At 40.1% G+C, this 18,068-nt stretch overlaps 1 protein-coding gene across 1 annotated transcript in view; it reads right to left on the bottom strand.

Annotated features, from left to right (window-relative positions):
* Window positions 1-8,225: 8,225 nt before the first annotated feature.
* Window positions 8,226-18,068, bottom strand: part of LOC109427293 (sensory neuron membrane protein 1) — a 34,927-nt gene continuing 25,084 nt past the window's right edge. The window contains exon 8 of the mRNA XM_029865529.2: window positions 8,226-9,248. Within this exon, the coding sequence (XP_029721389.2) occupies window positions 8,912-9,248 (337 nt within the window). The 3' untranslated portion in view covers window positions 8,226-8,911. The remainder of the gene's footprint in view (window positions 9,249-18,068) is intronic.

Raw genomic sequence — 18,068 nt, 5'->3', positions numbered from 1 at the left:
CAGTTATTTGCTAAAAGCTTTCTATATCGTGTGGCAGGTATCGGAAATACTCTATGTCAAAAAAAAGTAGAGAAAATTTCCTTTACGAAAACTTCCTAGACCAACCGGGAATCAAACCCGTCACCCTCAGCATGGTCACGCTGAATGCCAACGCTTTTACAGCTGTAGCTAAGGGTCTTTAGGGGGTTGTTTGAGAGGATTTTAAGAGTTTCAAGAAGACTGCGGGGATTTAAAAGACCTTTGAAGGGGTGTTAAGAGTGGAAGTGTTTCAGAAACCAGAAAAATGCTTTACAATGGGATTTAGGGGCGATTGTTTGCATTTCAGGGGTGCTTCAAAATGTTGTCAGGGGCATTTTGGGAAGTTTCTGTAGCCTTATAAAGGCGTTCCAAGGAGTACCAGTGGCATTTTAAATTTATTTCGGAATTTCAAGAGCGTTTCATTTATCAAAGTTTCTGGAGTGCTTCAAGGCATTTTAGTAGTACTTCAAGGGGTTTTTTGAAGTCATTTCAGAGAGGTTTCAGAAACCTATTGAGATTGTTTCAAGGGGTTTCAGGAGCGTTTCAATGAATTTCAGTGGCATTTCAATGGGTTCTGTGGGGTTTTTTTTTTCTGGCGGGGACTCATGATCCTTTTGAGGTCTTTTTAATGGATTTCAGGGAAGTTTTACAAGGTTTCAGGGAATCTCAACGACCATGAAAAGGCACTCAGTAGTATTTCAAACCACAAACCATGAAACCACATGGAAACTGAAACCAAGTGAGACTTCATAAACCCTCTTGAGACCCACTGAAATGCCCCTAAGAGTTCCTGGTACCCTCTGTGGTCCCCTGAAATGCTTAGACCTCCAAATACCTCCTGAAACCCCTTTGAACTTCCTGGAACGAGTCTGAGATTCTTAAGAACGTCCCTGAGACCTCCTGAAGCGCTGCTAAGACCTCCGGAAATAATGTAACCCACTGAAGCGTCCCTGACACCACCTCATCCGAGTACTGATCAGGTTACTTATCCGGTTGAAACAAGACGGTGTGGAGCACAGAGAGCACAATGGGCGGACGAGCTGGAGTGTTTGAAAGATTTTTTTTAATATAAATCCCTGGAAGAATTTCTGGAGACATAGAAAAAATATGAAAGATTCCTTATAAGACATGTTAAGGAATCTATGAAATATTTTTAAATGAAGTATTTGAACCAATTTCTGTAGGCATGTTAATATTGATTACTGAGGAAATCCATAGAAAACTTATTGAAAACATCTCTGGAGCAATTTCTGAGAAATCCATGAAAAATGTTCTATAGGAATTCATCGAGAAACTCTAGAAGAATTTTCGAGATTCTAAATGATTTTTTCGAGAGTTTTACGATAGCATCCCTGGAAGAATTACATATCTAAACAATTGGTGAAAAAACAAAACCATATGAGTCCTTGGAGGAATTATTATAAAATTCGTTAGAGAAATCATGTGAGGTATTGTAGAGAAGTCTTAGAGGAAATTTACAATACTTGGTTGAGTTTCTGGAGGATTTTTAGAAAATTTTCTAAAAAAAGTCTGGTGATATTTCTGGAAGATTCTCAAAAAAAATCCCTGGAGGGTGGTTCAAACAAATACATCGCGCAATTTCCGAATTTCTAAAATAATCCTCGGATGAATTTCTGAAGAAGATCGTGGAGAAACTTCTGATGCAATAAGATTTTTTTAATAAATTTATTGTGAAATTTTTTCTAGCATATCTGAAAAAATCTGGAGGAATTTGAAAAGCAATTCATTGGTGCGTTTTTTTATTTCTGAATGAACTGGAACCCTTAACCCTTTATAAGGCCGAAAAAACTAAACGAGGTGTCAAAGCATTATATTATAGAAGTGATTGTATGCATGATTACATGTACAAAACCGTTTTTGTTGAAAAGAAACACTCAAAAATTTAGATGGCAATATAGTTGCCACTACCCGTTGGCGTTGGTGGATATATTCTTGCCACTGCTTGTTTGGGGTACTTTTCATCTCAAGACTGCGACAAACACCGTGAAAAGAGATTTTTAAGTGAAAAAAGGCTTAACCCATAATATACACTGCTTAATTTAGCCCATGTCAGCCTGTAATTTGATTATTTCCCAAAATATTTACTGAAACATCGGTTTTATAGTATACTATATAACTTATAAGTTTGAGCTTATTTTCTCTAGGCAGTCAAATTTGGCCATTTTTCAGTCCACAAATAGCTCCTAAATTGTGATTAAAGCTTTGTTTAGTACCAAAAAATACCAAGCGTTGTAAGTAATCTCAATTTTGTGTAAACCAAAAAAGAAGTTCGAAAGAGGCTGTTGTTGATCCGAAAAAAAACTAAAAATGGTAGACCTACCTACCTGTGGCAATATAATTTCCACTGCCTTATAAAGAATTAAAACTCAATTTTCACGTGATTTTGAATATTTTTTTCAAAAGTTTATTTAAAAAACAATTTGAAAGAAATAGAAGATTAAAAATTAGTTGAAAATTGCGTTATGACAATTAAAGTGTAAGCATTCATTGGACCAAAATTCAATTTTACGTTCGCGGACCTCTAAATTTTAATATGGTTGATTCAAACTGGACGGTGATCTCTGCCTGTATGTACGTCCGGGACTGTATAAGTGACACGGAACTTCTATTCATGTACTCTGTCGATATGTAACTGGCTTCGGCAAGCATCAATTAAAGTATTGGATGCGGTTACATTGGGATTTCAATGTTACCTTTCCTGAGGATGTCCGACATTTCCTCGGCACTTGGGACATTTTTCGATTCAAAACATTGTCACGGAAACATATTCACCCAATGCTAAAAAGACTGAGTTTGCTCAACCATGCATGCATGCATGAACAAAAGTGGCAGCTGAGACGAGACTCGCGAAGACGGTCTTCTTTTTCATCAGTTTGTTATTTTTTTCTCCTTCCTTTCTGTGTTGACATCAGGGGGAATGACACTTCCTTTGCTAATCGGAAAAATCTGCATTTATCCGTTGCTATCCGTCGTTAACCGCGTCAAACTGCTGCTCAGCTAGCAGCGGTTAGCGACGGTTAGGAACGAATAAATGCGGATTTTCCGGTTAGAAAAGGATATGTCGTTCCCCTTGGTTGACATTATATTTTGGGCTGGTGGTTCAAACACGTACGTGACCGCATCACCTCACATGCAGTGTGAATGAATCCCACTCACGTACAAAATTATGTGTAGGTGAATTTTTGCGTCGCCAAGCAAAGTAAGTATTTGAATATTTTGTTTTATTTATTTTACAATTTATTTTTGACAGCGCAACAGAAGAAAATGCTGCTCGGAGTGAATTTTGCTATCATAATTTATCTTCGATTGCAATACTTTCATCGTTTTAGGTAACGTAATCAAACGGGCTACAACTGACATCTGCATTTGAGCTACACTTGACGTTGCTTTTTTTCCTCTTCGCGAGTCTCGTCTCAGAGTGGCAGTAGTGAGTAAACGTCAAACTCGAACAAAATCGATACGAACGCCACGGGTGGGCTATCGGCCAACAATAAAATTTTCAAATTAACCGTTAAATTGGTGTACGATGGGAATGACAAAAGTGGTACGCCTGTTTGTCTGTGAAGATACGTCATGAAGAAGAATACACCATTCGCTTATCATTAAAGATATGCCCATATGATACTTAACGCGGGAGCTTATGTACTGGCGACAAAGAAGGCATATCAATGTTTTTGTGAAGCCAACAGGGCCGGGGACGTGACTAGTCGCAGTTCAACATCCTGATTAACATTAATATTTTGAGGAGGAAAGATTTCATGGTCAAGTCGAGGACAAGCAAGTGTAACTCTTCCGTCTATGGATCATCTATTGGATATGAGGCTGCTCATCGTCCCTTAGATCATATGCGTCTTGGACTCATCGTTTCCCGAGCTCCATCGGTATCCATAACTTGTTGAAACGTCGAAATAGGGCATGTTCTACACTCCACAGGCACTGCCTGACATCACTACCAGCCATAGTGCCTCTTTTTAATCAATCTGGGTACAAACATAATAAAAATGTGCATAAATCATTATTTACCAACAATTTGTTTGATATCTCCAAAAATATGGCCATACGTAGCACCTTTTTCCAACACAGCCTCCCTTATTGTTACACCTGGAGATCACCACAGCAGACGGAATCTCAAATCGTCCACGTTCTGATTGACGGACGGCACTTCTCCGACATTATCGACGTCAGGACCTATCGTGGCGCCAACATCGACTCCGACCACTATCTGGTGATGGTCAAACTGCGCCCAAAATTCTCCGTCATCAACAATGTACGGTACCGGCGACCGCCACGGTACAACCTAGAGCGACTGAAGCAACCGGATGTCGCCTCAGCATACGCGCAGAATCTCGAGGCCGCGTTGCCAGACGAGGGAAAGCTCGATGAGGCCCCTCTAGAGGACTGCTGGAGTACAGTGAAAGCAGCCATCAACGACGCAGCCGAGAGCACCATCGGGTACGTGGAACGGAATCGACGGAACGAATGGTTCGACGAAGAGTGCAGAACGGTTTTGGAGGAGAAGAATGCAGCGAGGGCGGTAATGCAGCAGCAAGGGACTCGACAGAACGTGGAACGTTATAAGCAGAAGCGGAAACAGCAGACCCGCCTCTTTCGGGAGAAAAAGCGCCGCCTGGAAGAAGCGGAGTGTGAAGAAATGGAACTGCTGTGCCGTTCCCAAGAAACACGGAAGTTCTATCAGAAGCTCAACGCATCCCGTAACGGCTTCGTACCGCGAGCCGAAATATGCAGGGATAAAGACGGAGGCCTTTTGACGGACGGACGTGAGGTGATCGAAAGGTGGAAGCAGCACTTCGATCAGCACCTGAATGGCGTGGAGAACGTAGGCACGGGAGCCCACGGCAACGGAGGAAACGACAACGCCAGTGCAGCGGAGGATGGAAATGAACCAACTCCCACGCTGAGGGAAGTTAAGGATGCCATTCACCAGCTCAAAACCAACAAAGCAGCTGGTAAGGATGGTATCGCAGCTGAACTCATCAAGATGGGCCCAGAAAAGTTGGCCACCTGTCTGCATCGGCTGATAGTCAGGATCTGGGAAACCGAACAGCTACCGGAGGAGTGGAAGGAAGGGGTAATCTGCCCCATTCACAAGAAAGGCGACCATTTGGAATGTGAGAACTTCAGGGCGATCACTATTTTGAATGCTGCCTACAAAGTGCTATCCCAGATCATCTTGCGTCGTCTGTCACCAAAAACGAATGAGTTCGTGGGAAGTTATCAAGCCGGCTTCATCGACGGCCGGTCGACAACGGACCAGATCTTTACCGTACGGCAAATCCTCCAGAAATGCCGTGAATACCAGGTCCCAACGCACCAACTGTTCATCGACTTCAAAGCGGCATACGATAGTATCGACCGCGCAGAGCTATGGAGAATCATGGACGAAAACGGCTTTCCTGGGAAGCTGACTAGACTGATTAAAGCAACGATGGACGGTGTGCAAAACTGCGTAAGGGTTTCGGGTGAACTATCCAGTTCATTCGTATCTCGCCGGGGACTGCGACAAGGTGACGGACTCTCATGTCTACTCTTCAACATCGCTCTGGAAGGTGTGATGTAACGAGCCGGGCTCAACAGTCGGGGAACGATTTTCACAAAATCCGGACAATTTGTGTGCTTTGCGGACGGCATGGACATTATTGCCAGAACATTTGGAACGGTGGCAGAGCTGTACACCCGCCTGAAACGCGAAGCAGCAAAGGTCGGACTGGTGGTGAATGCCTCAAAAACAAAGTACATGCTGGTAGGCGGAACCGACAACGACCGGATCCGTCTGGGTAGTAATGTTACGATAGACGGGGATACTTTCGAGGTGGTGGAGGAATTCGTCTACCTAGGATCCTTACTGACGGCTGACAACAACGTGAGACGTGAAATTCGGAGGCGCATCATCAGCGGAAGTCGGGCCTACTACGGGCTCCAGACAAATTGCGGTCGAAAAAGATTCACCCACGCACCAAATGCACCATGTACAAAACGCTAATAAGACCGGTGATCCTCTACGGGCACGAGACATGGACCATGCTCGAGGAGGACCTGCGAGCACTCGGAGTTTTCGAGCGACGCGTGCTAAGGACGATCTTCGGCGGTGTGCAGGAGAACGGTGTGTGGCGGAGAAGAATGAACCACGAGCTCGCTGCACTTTACGGCGAACCCAGCATCCAGAAGGTGGCCAAAGCCGGAAGGATACGGTGGGCAGGGCATGTTGCAAGAATGCCGGACAACAACCCTACAAAGCTGGTGTTTGCAACTGATCCGGTTGGCACAAGAAGGCATGGAGCGCAGAGAGCACGATGGGCGGACCAGGTGGAGCGTGACTTGGCGAGCATCGGGCGCGACCGAGGATGGAGAGCAGCAGCCACGAACCGTGTATTATGGAGAAATATTGTTGATTCAGTTTTACGGTACGGTACGGTATCTAGTCATCAAAAACGATCAAACGATCAAAACGATCAAATCTGACTATACATGTCAATGGTTGCTCGTCCGTGATTGATCTGAGCTGGTACCAATTGCACTAAGATCCAAATGAATAAGGACTGGGACATTCCACTTATTCTCAAAGTGCAATTCAAGCAGCATTTTTGATCAACAACGGCGCCGGCCACGTCTTTATAGTCAGTTGGGAAGGAAGAGCCTTCTTAGAGTGTGCTGGTTGTTGCTACTACAGACCGAGAGCACCTCTGCATCCCCACAACCATCACGGACTGGAGTATTTGCTTGACGGAAAGGATGGGAGATCTGGGAGTCACCGTTGGGTCGGTGATGCGGTTCATGGATAGGGGATAATTATAGCGTTCGTAAGGTGAAAGATTGTGTTGGTGATTACTATGAAGGACAAGCGGCACAGTTCGCTTCGGTTGCATATCTTGTATGCGTTTATATACACTGTGCTGTGTAAGTTGGAAGGGAGGGAAACAAATTTTTGCTATTTGTTTCTGGTTCTAGCGATGGCTATGAACATATGAATATACATGAGTTGTATATGTAGAAGAAGAGAAAGAGAGAGTGAGAGAAAGTGGATAGAAAGATACAAAGTATCTTTCAGGGATTGAACCCATGACCTTCTATGTATGTATGTATGTATGTAGGTAGCCACCATCCTAGCTTGAGTCTTGCTCTGCATGCAGTTCCACTTAACAGTAAAGATCAATTTCATTACCACCCTGACTTCAACATACCGCTGTATGAAGGGCCAAAAGGGGGTGTGGCGGACCCGTAAGTAGAGACACTTACGCGAAATCCGCGGGTTTAAGAGAATCTCCTTCCAGCAGTATGATCCAAAAGGGTGAATAATGAAATTTACATTACTTGTCAAGCTTTCTACGGGATGGTTTGTCACAAGAAGGGCGCGTCAAATCCATTGCAACTGTTGGGATAGAAGAACCCATCTACAAGGATGTTATAGTAACTTCTCACCACACTCCGGCTGGCAATCCACTCCGTCGTACAGTTACAACTTCAATGATGCCCTGATGCACCCTCCCAACCCCATACAGTTACATGATTATATAATAATTTACATATAATATAAATTATTATATAATCATGTAACCCATGACCTTCTGCATACAAAACAGAAGCGGTAGTCACTAGACCAACAAGCCCGTCCAGATACGTACGGACGGTATCTAATCATGTTCAAAAATTCAAGTCAATCGGTTTGAAATTGACTGAGTTATAGCAGCCAAAATAGACTATAGCGCCCAAAATATGTATCTCTGTCCAAAGTGTCCCAGACCCTAAATATCGAAGTGTCTAATTTTAACTAAAAGTTAAACGAACAAGCGAAACGATTCCAACCCATGAAACACATCTAAAACAACAACTGGTATAATGCCGGTAAATCCGCTTCGCCGAAATGTATGCAGCCATCGCAGCTGGCAGACAATAAAACCGATGCGGAACCACCTTCTCCCGAAACCACGTGACACGAGCTTCATTTATTCCAAAGCGAGGCCGTTGGCCGCGCTTTACCGCACTAATTAGTTCGGAGAATTACTGCTGATACCACTGAATAGAACACCGAAAGCTAATGCTAATTAGCTTTAAACTTGCCCATTACTCCCAACAATCTGCTCATCCTCCTCATAGGTTCTGAAAATCCCTTCGGCACCGGGCATACCGTTCACTGCACACCGTCAGGAAATAAGGTCACAAACACACGGTCCCATCTACCAACATTTATTAGCAAAAAAAATGAATATAACAACTGTTTTACATCGAGTCATGTTACACCGATTGTTACACAACAACATCTGTAGGTAGCTAGGTGCAAGTTTCCAGTGGGTCTCATGTATGCTCGGATTCTCTCGGTGCATTGCTAATTTGATTGGGATTGCTACTGGTTCCACGTGGCCATCAGGGGCAGGAAACCCATCCGGGAATGCGGGGTTAGTTTTGATTCTTCGTTTTTGTTTTACGGTAAACAACGATTAAACATTTATTTATTTCTAGTGGGATGATACAGTGTACGAAGCACCGGTGGCAATACCACCGGATGTGAGTGCTTTCCGATTGCTAGTTTTTTTTTTCAACTGTTGAACTAATATTCGTCTAAATGTCTACAACTTGGAACTACACGTAGCATAATCAAATAATCAAGAATTACAATATTACTTAGACCTAATCTGATCTAACAGCTAACTTATTTTCAATCAATCTGTCTATATCAATCAATGTTATTGATAGAGCTATTCTGCAATTCTATCACAGTTTTGACACAATTTTAGTTATTTGGTTTTTGTAATATTATGTTTCATGTTCGCATTTTGATTAACAAAAAACATCTTTGAATTTAAATTTCGATTTTTCAATGATTCGTCATCACAAATGTATTCAATCCAGACCTGGTCTAGTACCTCTCCTGTTGCATCTCCGTAACCGTCACCTTCTGTGGCTTATCCATCCCCTCGATAACGGTCGGCAAGTTTCGACCATTGTTGCCATTCAGCAATTCCTTGGCCGTAGGAATTACCGGTGTCGTTACGGACCCTCCTTTACCATCCGGGGAATGTCCCACCACCATCATGCCAGCTCCCTTACCTTTTTCGCTACCGTTTACGGATTGGACCGGAGTGACGTTAACCATCTTGGTCGTACGCTTGTAGTGCATGAACCCTCCCACGATGGTTCCGATTGTTCCAATGATGATGGTCAGCCATTTGACGGCAGCGTTGAAGCGGAGACCACTGGAAGAAGAGGTGCAGAATTACTAATTGGATTTGACGGCTACGCAGTCTTGATAAATCAAAACGAGTTGTTTTTTATCTAAACCGACGTTTCGACACTTTGGATGGAGTCTTCTTCAGGGGAAAATAACGTTTCTCGATTTTTGTTCTGTGTGATTTTGTCTAATTCTAACTGTCGGGTGGTGAAAATACATATTAGTATATAACTTCGGTTTGCAGAATTGTGCCTAAGTGTCTACGCCAAATATAAACCAGAGCTACAAATATCTAAATTATTTACCCGACAGTAAGAATTAGATTAAATCACACATAACATAAAATTAAAAAAAAACGTATATTTCCCCTAAGGTAGACACCATCCAAATTGTCGAACCGTCGGGATAGATAACAACTCGTTTTAATTTATCATGACTGCGTAGCCGTCAAATCCGAGTTGCACAGAATACAATCGATTCCCCTTCAAAATTAATTGCACTGTATATTGTTGTTGGGGAATGACTCCTCGGACACACCCACGGGACACGATACGAGTACACTCATTGCACAATTATGGGTCACTCAAGGAACAATCATTTCATAATATGTATCGTTTTTCATACAAAAATAACACTTTCATTATTTTTATTTTATATTCTCTTCATTGAAACTCCTTTCTATTGTTTTATATAAAAATCTGCTTGTAAAATACACTTTAGGCGGTGAAAATTACTGAAATGTTGATGAATAATGAAAACCACAATTATGGGTCAAAATTGCCAGTGTAACAATTATGGGTCAATTTGTTGCCTATTATGGGTCACTCAAGAGGAATCGGCTCAACAATAATGTTTTGTCTATTTTTTTCAATGAATGGTCACTTATTCTAGATAGATCAACTATAGTGGAATCTAAAACTGGTCTCAAACCTCTTAACGAAGCGTGTTTTCACGATTTAGAATCAATTTTTCAAATTTGGGACAAAATCTCCAACACAACCACTGATAAACGCCTAAAAGTATGCAATGCCCATGTACGCAGAACTGTCAATATTATGCTGCACAAAAAGTGACCCATAATTGTGTGATTTTCGGTGTTCCTTGGCACAATAATGAGTCACTTAAATTTTGCCTGAAATAAGCTTTAATTGGCTCCAGTCACATGAATTTCTACATGTAGAACGTAAATTATACCTTTGTTCTGGTGATGACACCATTTCGCACTTGAAAATCACTAAATCTCGCTTTTACAGAGCTTACGAAAGCAGCGCACGCACTGTCTTATATTCACAATCGAAGCGTTACTTTGACAGCTAGTTTTGCTCCGAACAAAAAAATATTGAAAATATGTATGTTTTGACGTATAAGCCTGTGTGCGATACGTATAGTGACACAAAACAAATCAACTTATGTGCGAAAAACGATAATGGCTGACAAAAGCTTGCAATTAATTAGTATTTATCTATTAAAGTGGAAAGTGACTAATAATTGTGTGTGACCCATAATTGTGCAATGACTGTACGGACATAACACGTACTGTTTTTTACAAACAACGTAACTGGGCAATTCTCGCTGAGACCGGCCCACTATTTACACCTTGCCTTCAAAAATGTATAAGGTGCCGATTTTCTGAAAGTCCTCACTAAAAAGTAAGGAAAATTCATTTGGTTACTCAAATTGATGGACCCCCCGTTAGTAAGAGCCACAACAATTTTTGCAGACCCCTCGATTTTGGTCAAATGGTGGCTCATATGAACCGTTATAACTCGAAAGTTTCTCCAAAAACCACCTGAAAACAAATTGTTGTTGAAAAGAGGAAAGATAGAGAGTATTTACAATTATAAAAAGTTGGGTCGGCCATATTGAATTTGGCCGCCATCTTGGATTTTTATATCAAAACATTTTTTTTCACCATGAGGGCAACCACCGATTTTCAAAATTATTGCATCAATTTAAAGCTTAGACATTTATACATAACATATCAAAAAATTAGGGATGTCTTTTTTTTTTCTTTCAAAAGTTATCTGCCGTTTTGTAAACCGTGTCACTTTTGCGCACTGGGCCCGGTGCCGGCCGTTTACATAAATGCAGCGTTATTTCACAGTGTTAACGAACACGAATTTAAAATCTGAAGCCACTAATGGAAAGCTGAAGGTTTAAGCTTTTCAAAACACTCAAAAATTTATAAAACCAACGCCCGCATCATTGAGAAACAATCAGAAACGGAAACAAATCTCCGATTTGCCCAAGTTTTGCGGCAGGTGCCTTTGTGTATACATGCAGGCGTAATCTCGGATGCTGTTGCCGGTGCGCATGGAAATGTATGAAGAAAATGTTGCTTAATTTACAAAACTGCAGATAACTTTTGATAGGAAAAAAAGACATCTCCAATTTTTTGATATGTTACGTATAGATGTCTCAGCTTTCAATTGATGCAAAAATTTTGAAAATCGGTGCTTGCCCTCATGGTGAAAAAAATGTTTTAGTATAAAAATCCAAGATGGCGGCCAAATTTAATATGGCCGACCCAACTTTTTATAATTGTAAATAGTAGCTCTATCTTTCCTCTTTTCAACAACAATTCGTTTTGAGGTGGTTTTTGGAGAAACTTTTGAGTTATAACTGTTTAAATGAGCCACCGTTTGACCAAAATCGAGGGGTCTGCAAAAATTGTTGTGGCTCTTACTAACGGGGGGGTCCATCAATTTGAGTAACCAAATGCATTTTCCTTACTTTTTAGTGAGGACTTTCAGAAAATTGGCACCTTATACATTTTTGAAGACAAGGTGTAAATAGTGGGCCGGTCTCAGCGAGAGTTACTCAACTGATTAAGTTCGAAATTTCTTGAATATCAGAACAAATAGCAGCAGCAATTTAAATTACAACCGCAACATATAATAAACGTCATGCCAGTAAACAGCTATTTGATGTTTTTTTCTGAAAAGAATGGAGTCATGGGATGTTTCTTATACTACTTTTTTCCTAACTTCATATTTTTATTCGTGTAGTGAGACTTTGTATGGGTCCTGAAATGTGGGGGCCATAGGCTTGGCCCCTTCCTAAATCCGGTCCTGGTCCCAACCCAGGAAGGAGAGCTACAATGGAGTGACAATAAATTTATAAGCAACGTCACTCCCAACGGTTTTTCCACTCCATGAAGCGACTGACGAGATCTATTGTTTGGATTAACTGTATCCAATGACGCTGCACAGTAGGACTGGTCGCTTCAACACTTGTAATGCATCCACGATGCGCTGCAAGCGTTAAGAATGACAAGAAAAATGATAAAAATAGCATATTTTATATTTTTTTCAGAATTCTTCCAAGAGATGGCTGTGTATGTGTAGACTAAACTAGATAAGAATTAGAAAAATTTCAAAAAAAAAAAATATCTAAAGGCATCACCAAAGAGACTTATGAAAGAAGTAAACTGCCGTTCTACGCATAATTGTCCCATGGTGTATGTGGTTCCCTATGCACATGGGAAAATTACACATGCATAAAATGGCAGTGAAACAAAAAGATTCTGTTGCTCGGCTGTGCGGATCTCGGCAAAATAATGGAAATAGGGTAAAAACTCTAGACTTTACCATTGCTCTAGTCTTCGCCCCTCCATATAAATTTCATTTTTTATGTATGAAGTGGCAAAGATTAGAGCAGAATTTTAGGGGGACGAAGTCTAATGTTTTTACCATTCTAGTATACAGCATTTTTGAGCTCGGTAAGCTGATGATCATTTTAAGTGTGGAATCATGCATTAAGTAAAAACGTGAGGGATAAAAATTGTAGCAGAGCGGAAAATTTTTCGACTTTCCATACACGGCTGTCGATTTGAAATTGATTTTTGTCCTATTTTTAAGCAAAGTTGCTCCCTCCATACATCTTTTTTCCGTAACCAATGCTCCGATTGAGTTGAAATTTTTACTGCAACTGGCTTACATCTAATTTTTTTTAATGTACGTAGAGAAAGTTTTTTTTTTAATAGTTTTTTCATACTGAAAAAAATACAACTCTTCATTATTAAATTGAATGAGATTGGCCAATATTATCACTTATATCTCGAATCCCACTAAATTGAAGCGAAAATTATGTTCAGATAATCGAAACATATTGTAGTCAACTTTCTATTTATGCAAAAAGATTTAAAATTGGTTGAACGCAACGTAAGATATTCATATTTTAATAAATTCTATATTTTCAAAAACTGAAGAGCTCAATTTTCCGAAAAAAAAACTGTTCAAATTAAAAAAAAAAACCAGATTAATCCACCTAGTGGTGATAGTGCTTTTCTCATCGAATATGTACTCATGATCTTTCCTTCGATATTAGCCGACATGTTCGAAATCCTGGGGACACTTTAGATAGATAAGCAAAATTTTTAACAATGCCCCCATTTGTGAAACTTATTGATGGCATATATTCCGATGTTATGTGCAACGACAAAACAAAGCTGAACAATATCAGACCTCTCAGTTGACTGTTTGACCAGCTTAACATTATTCACAACCACAGATCACTTGACGATCTTCGACTAAGTTTTCTTTGGCAAACTTTATGCTATATTGTATTATCCTTGGTAACACGATTCATTTTCCTAATGTTTTCCAACTTTAAGCAATTGTTTTTTTTCCTTGACTTGAAAAATAGTTCTGTAACTACCAGGTTTACGTTATCACTAATAAAATTACAAATTACAAATTACAAATTCATGTAAAATTTTACCTCCTTGTGAGAAAAATGAAAAAAAAAACGAATTTTCCCATTCAAATTTCAATTGCAATGAGAAGAGGGCTCATCCAGCCGCACCCAAATTTTAAGCAATAATTTTAGACGCAACAGGAAATTGAAAAAAAAAATATTCGGTGATGATGCGATCAAATCATAATTTTCCCCCGATGATCCATACTACTATATAAAAACCCGATTTAATCCACCTATGGTGAACAGAACCCTTCTTACACTTATTGAAATTATTGTTGTATTGTTTGTATGTAACATATTTGTTTTGTGTAATTTACCAAAAGTTCTAGAAAATATTGTGGATTTGGCATCTAGTGGATTGGTTTCCTAAATAGCATCATGGACCATGGACTAAACTACCAGAAATGCCTGACACTTCCTAGAGTCTTGTATGGAATGTTTAAAAAATAGCTTACATATTCTGGAATTTTGTATCTTTTATTAACTGCCAAAAGATCTTGAATCGATTAACAAATGGGTAAGAAAATCAGCGAGATACAATATATCTTAATCAGTCAATTAAATTAGCTCCGAAGTACTTGGTATTCATGGTTATGGTGTAAAAACGACAAAAATGATATATCTACTAAGTTAATCAATTTTGGCATTAGCTAGTTATTTTGGCTGTCTGGTTCTTCAAAGCTTTCATTTAACATATTGTTAGTTTCCATAAAATTCCTGTATTTGTAATTTGTTTTTTATAATTTTGTTGAAAACAATAACCTGCTAGTATACACTTTGTATGAGGTCAGCATCATTAATTTAAAAATAGACTGGTCAAAAACAAATGCAAGATAACAAGTGAATATAATAAAAAAAAAAGAATTTATTGAAATACTCTTCGTAAGATATCTCAGTAATCAAATGTCGAATCGAAATAAAATTGCAGGGTCTTATACAAGCATATTGTAACGTTCATTTGGGGCTTAGAGAACCCAAAACGGTTGACAGACGGCTGAGATATTTATTATGGTACCCTTGGCCAAAAATCTCTCAAAGAGTTAACCTGTATTACTCCTAAGTACTATTTGAAAGATATCTCGGTAACCAAATGTCCAATCCTAATGAAATTGTATAGGGCTCTACTAGAATGTTGTAGCTTTTATTTGGTGCCAGGATAACCGAAATCGGTTGACAGACGGCTAAGATATTTATTATGATACTTTTGGTCAAAAATCTCAAAAGGTTTAGTTGTATAAATCCGAAGTACTCTTCGAAAGATATCTCTGTAACCAAATGTCCAATCGAAATAAAATTTCTGGGCGATCTACTAGGGTGATGTAGCTTTCATTTGGTGCCAAGGGAACCCAAATCGATTGACAAACGGTCGAAATATTTATTATGATACACTTGGTCAAAAATCTTAAAAAGTTTAGAAGTATGACTCATAAGTACTCTTCGAGAGATATCTCGGTAACCAAACGTCCAATCGAAAAAAAATTCAATAGCGTTCTACTAGGATGTAGTAGCTTTCATTTGCTTCCAAGAGAACTCAAATCGGTTGACAGACGGCTGAGAAACGTGCGTGACTTTTTTTTGTAACGCACATACACACACACACACATACACACATACACACACACACACATACAGACATTTGCTCAGTTCGTCGAGCTGAGTTCAATGGTATATGAGACTCGGCCCTCCGGGCCTCGGATCGAAAGTCGGTTTTTCGAGCGATATTTATACCCTTCTTATGGGTGTAAGAAGGGTAAAAAAACACAGCAGGAATCTGAAATGGTGCAATTTGATGAGCTCGCCTTGGTCACAATTTTGTTCTCTTGCATATATGAAGACTTTGACCATTTCTTCACTTTTAATCTTATCCAAAGTTTACCAGACTATCAAAAAGCCACGATTTGAATAATCGCTAGAATTGTGGCATGCATGATTTTGGTTCACTTTCATATTTAACCACTTTCAGTGAAACACCCGCAACACTATTAAAAGTCTTAGATGTGGACTGAGACTATTTTCAGATTATCAAAAAGCCGCTATTGTTTGGTTCCATTCTATATTATACTCCCTTTTGGGGGTTGGGGGTGGGGGTTTTTGTTGCTGGTGGGTAGATGGTGATTGTGGAAATAGTTTCCAGTTCTGGAACACTACCGGTTCTCCCAAATATGATCTGAGACTTTCTGCTGGCCTACTGTTCAGTAGGTTATTGAAAAAACCGCGATTTGATGTGTCGTATGCATAGGTTCGGTTCACTTCTATATTTGACCACTTACGACGGAACACTCAAAATCGGTTCCCGGGCACGAACTGTTGTCTCGAATATGTTCTAAGGCTATTTTCTTGCTAGCCGTTCATCAGATCACCAAATAAATCATTTGATATGTGACATGTATTGGTTTACATTTGACCTTTTCCGGCGGGTTACCCGGAATCGGTTCCATAACACACTGATATGGTCTGAGTCTATTTTCTTGCCAATTGTTTATCATGTTACCTGAAAAGCCGTGATTTGAGGTTTCGCATGCATGGGTTTGGTTCACTTTTATATTTGGCCACTTCTGCCGGGACACCCGGAACCCGTTTCGGAACACTACTGATTCAGATATGGTCTGAGATTATTTTCTTGCTAACCATTCATTAGATTATCGAAAAAGCCGCGGTTTGATATGCCGCATGCATGGGTTTGATTCACTTCAATATTTAACCACTTCCGGCGGGACACTCAGAACCGGTTCTGGAACACTACCGGTTCAGATATGGTTTGAGACTATTTTCTTAGTTACCATTCATTAGGTTATCAAAAAAGCCGCCGTTTGATATGTCGCACGCATGGGTTTGGTTCACTTTTATATTTGGCCACTTCCGGCGGAACACCTGGAACCGGTTCCGGAACACAACCGGATCAGATATGGTCTGAGACTATTTTCTTGCCAACCTTTCATTAGGGTTTCAAAAAACCCGCGCTTTGATGTGTCATATGCATGGTTTTTTTTTCACTTTTATATCTGGCCACTTCCAGCGGGACACTCAGAACCGGTTCCGGAACATTACCGGTTCAGATATGGTTTGAGACTATTTTTATGATAACCGTTCATCAAGTTATCGAAAATGCCGCAATTTGATATGTCGCATGTATGGGTTTGTCGCATTTTCATGTCTGACCCCTTTCAGGGGTACCGGTCCGGAACACCTATATGGCCTTAACTCCGGAACGGCTGGACCGATCCGAACCATTTTCAATAGGAAACTGGGACCAGAATCCGCGTCGAATGAGCCGTCGGTAGTTAAAATCGGTTGATATTTACTATCGAAAAGTGAGGTGACCTTTTTTTGCACACATACACACACATACATACACACTAGAGTGGGACACCGAAAAACATTTTACTCCTGTACACTTTTTGAGTTCCTTTTTGGTCCCATATCAACTGTGCAAAATTTCAGCTCGATCGGATAAACTATATTTTAGCGCCAGCCATTTTAAGTTTTCAAACGATTTACTATGGGGGAAATCACTTTTTCAAAGAAAAATCCCCACAGGTTGCCCCTTAACCCCTAAAAATAAATCGATGAATGATTTCTGTTGGAAATTTTACGACGAACCAACCCTCCAAAGACCGCAAAGCAATGTAAGGCATGTGGCAAAAGTTATTAACTGAAAACCGAATGGCATGCCAATGCTGTTTAACATGTAAGGAATAACAATAAATAATAAAATCTCGTCATTTTATCGATCAGGTGAGGCTTAATAACTTTTTCCACGAACGTCGCATCGGTTTGCGGTCTTCGGAGGTCTGATTCCTCGTGAAGTTTTCTACAGAAATCATTCATCGACTTATTTTTTGGGATCTAGGGGTGACTCCTAGCGATTTTTCTTTGCAGATGTAAAATTTCCCCATAGTAAATCGTATGAAAAACTAAGAATGGCGGGCGCTAAAATATAGTTTTTCCGATCGATCTGAAATTTTGCACAGTTGATATGGGACCAAAGAGAAACTCAAAAAGTATACAGGAGTTAGAGTTTTTTCATTTTTTGTATTTTCCCATATAAACCGTGGATCAGGCTAATACACACACATAAACACACAGACATCATCTCAACTCATCGAGCTGAGTCGATTGGTATATGAAACTTGACCCTCCGGGG

Source organism: Aedes albopictus, chromosome 3 (assembly GCF_035046485.1).
Source record: "Aedes albopictus strain Foshan chromosome 3, AalbF5, whole genome shotgun sequence".
NCBI lineage: Eukaryota > Metazoa > Arthropoda > Insecta > Diptera > Culicidae > Aedes > Aedes albopictus.
This window is presented reverse-complemented; position numbering and strand designations above follow the sequence as displayed.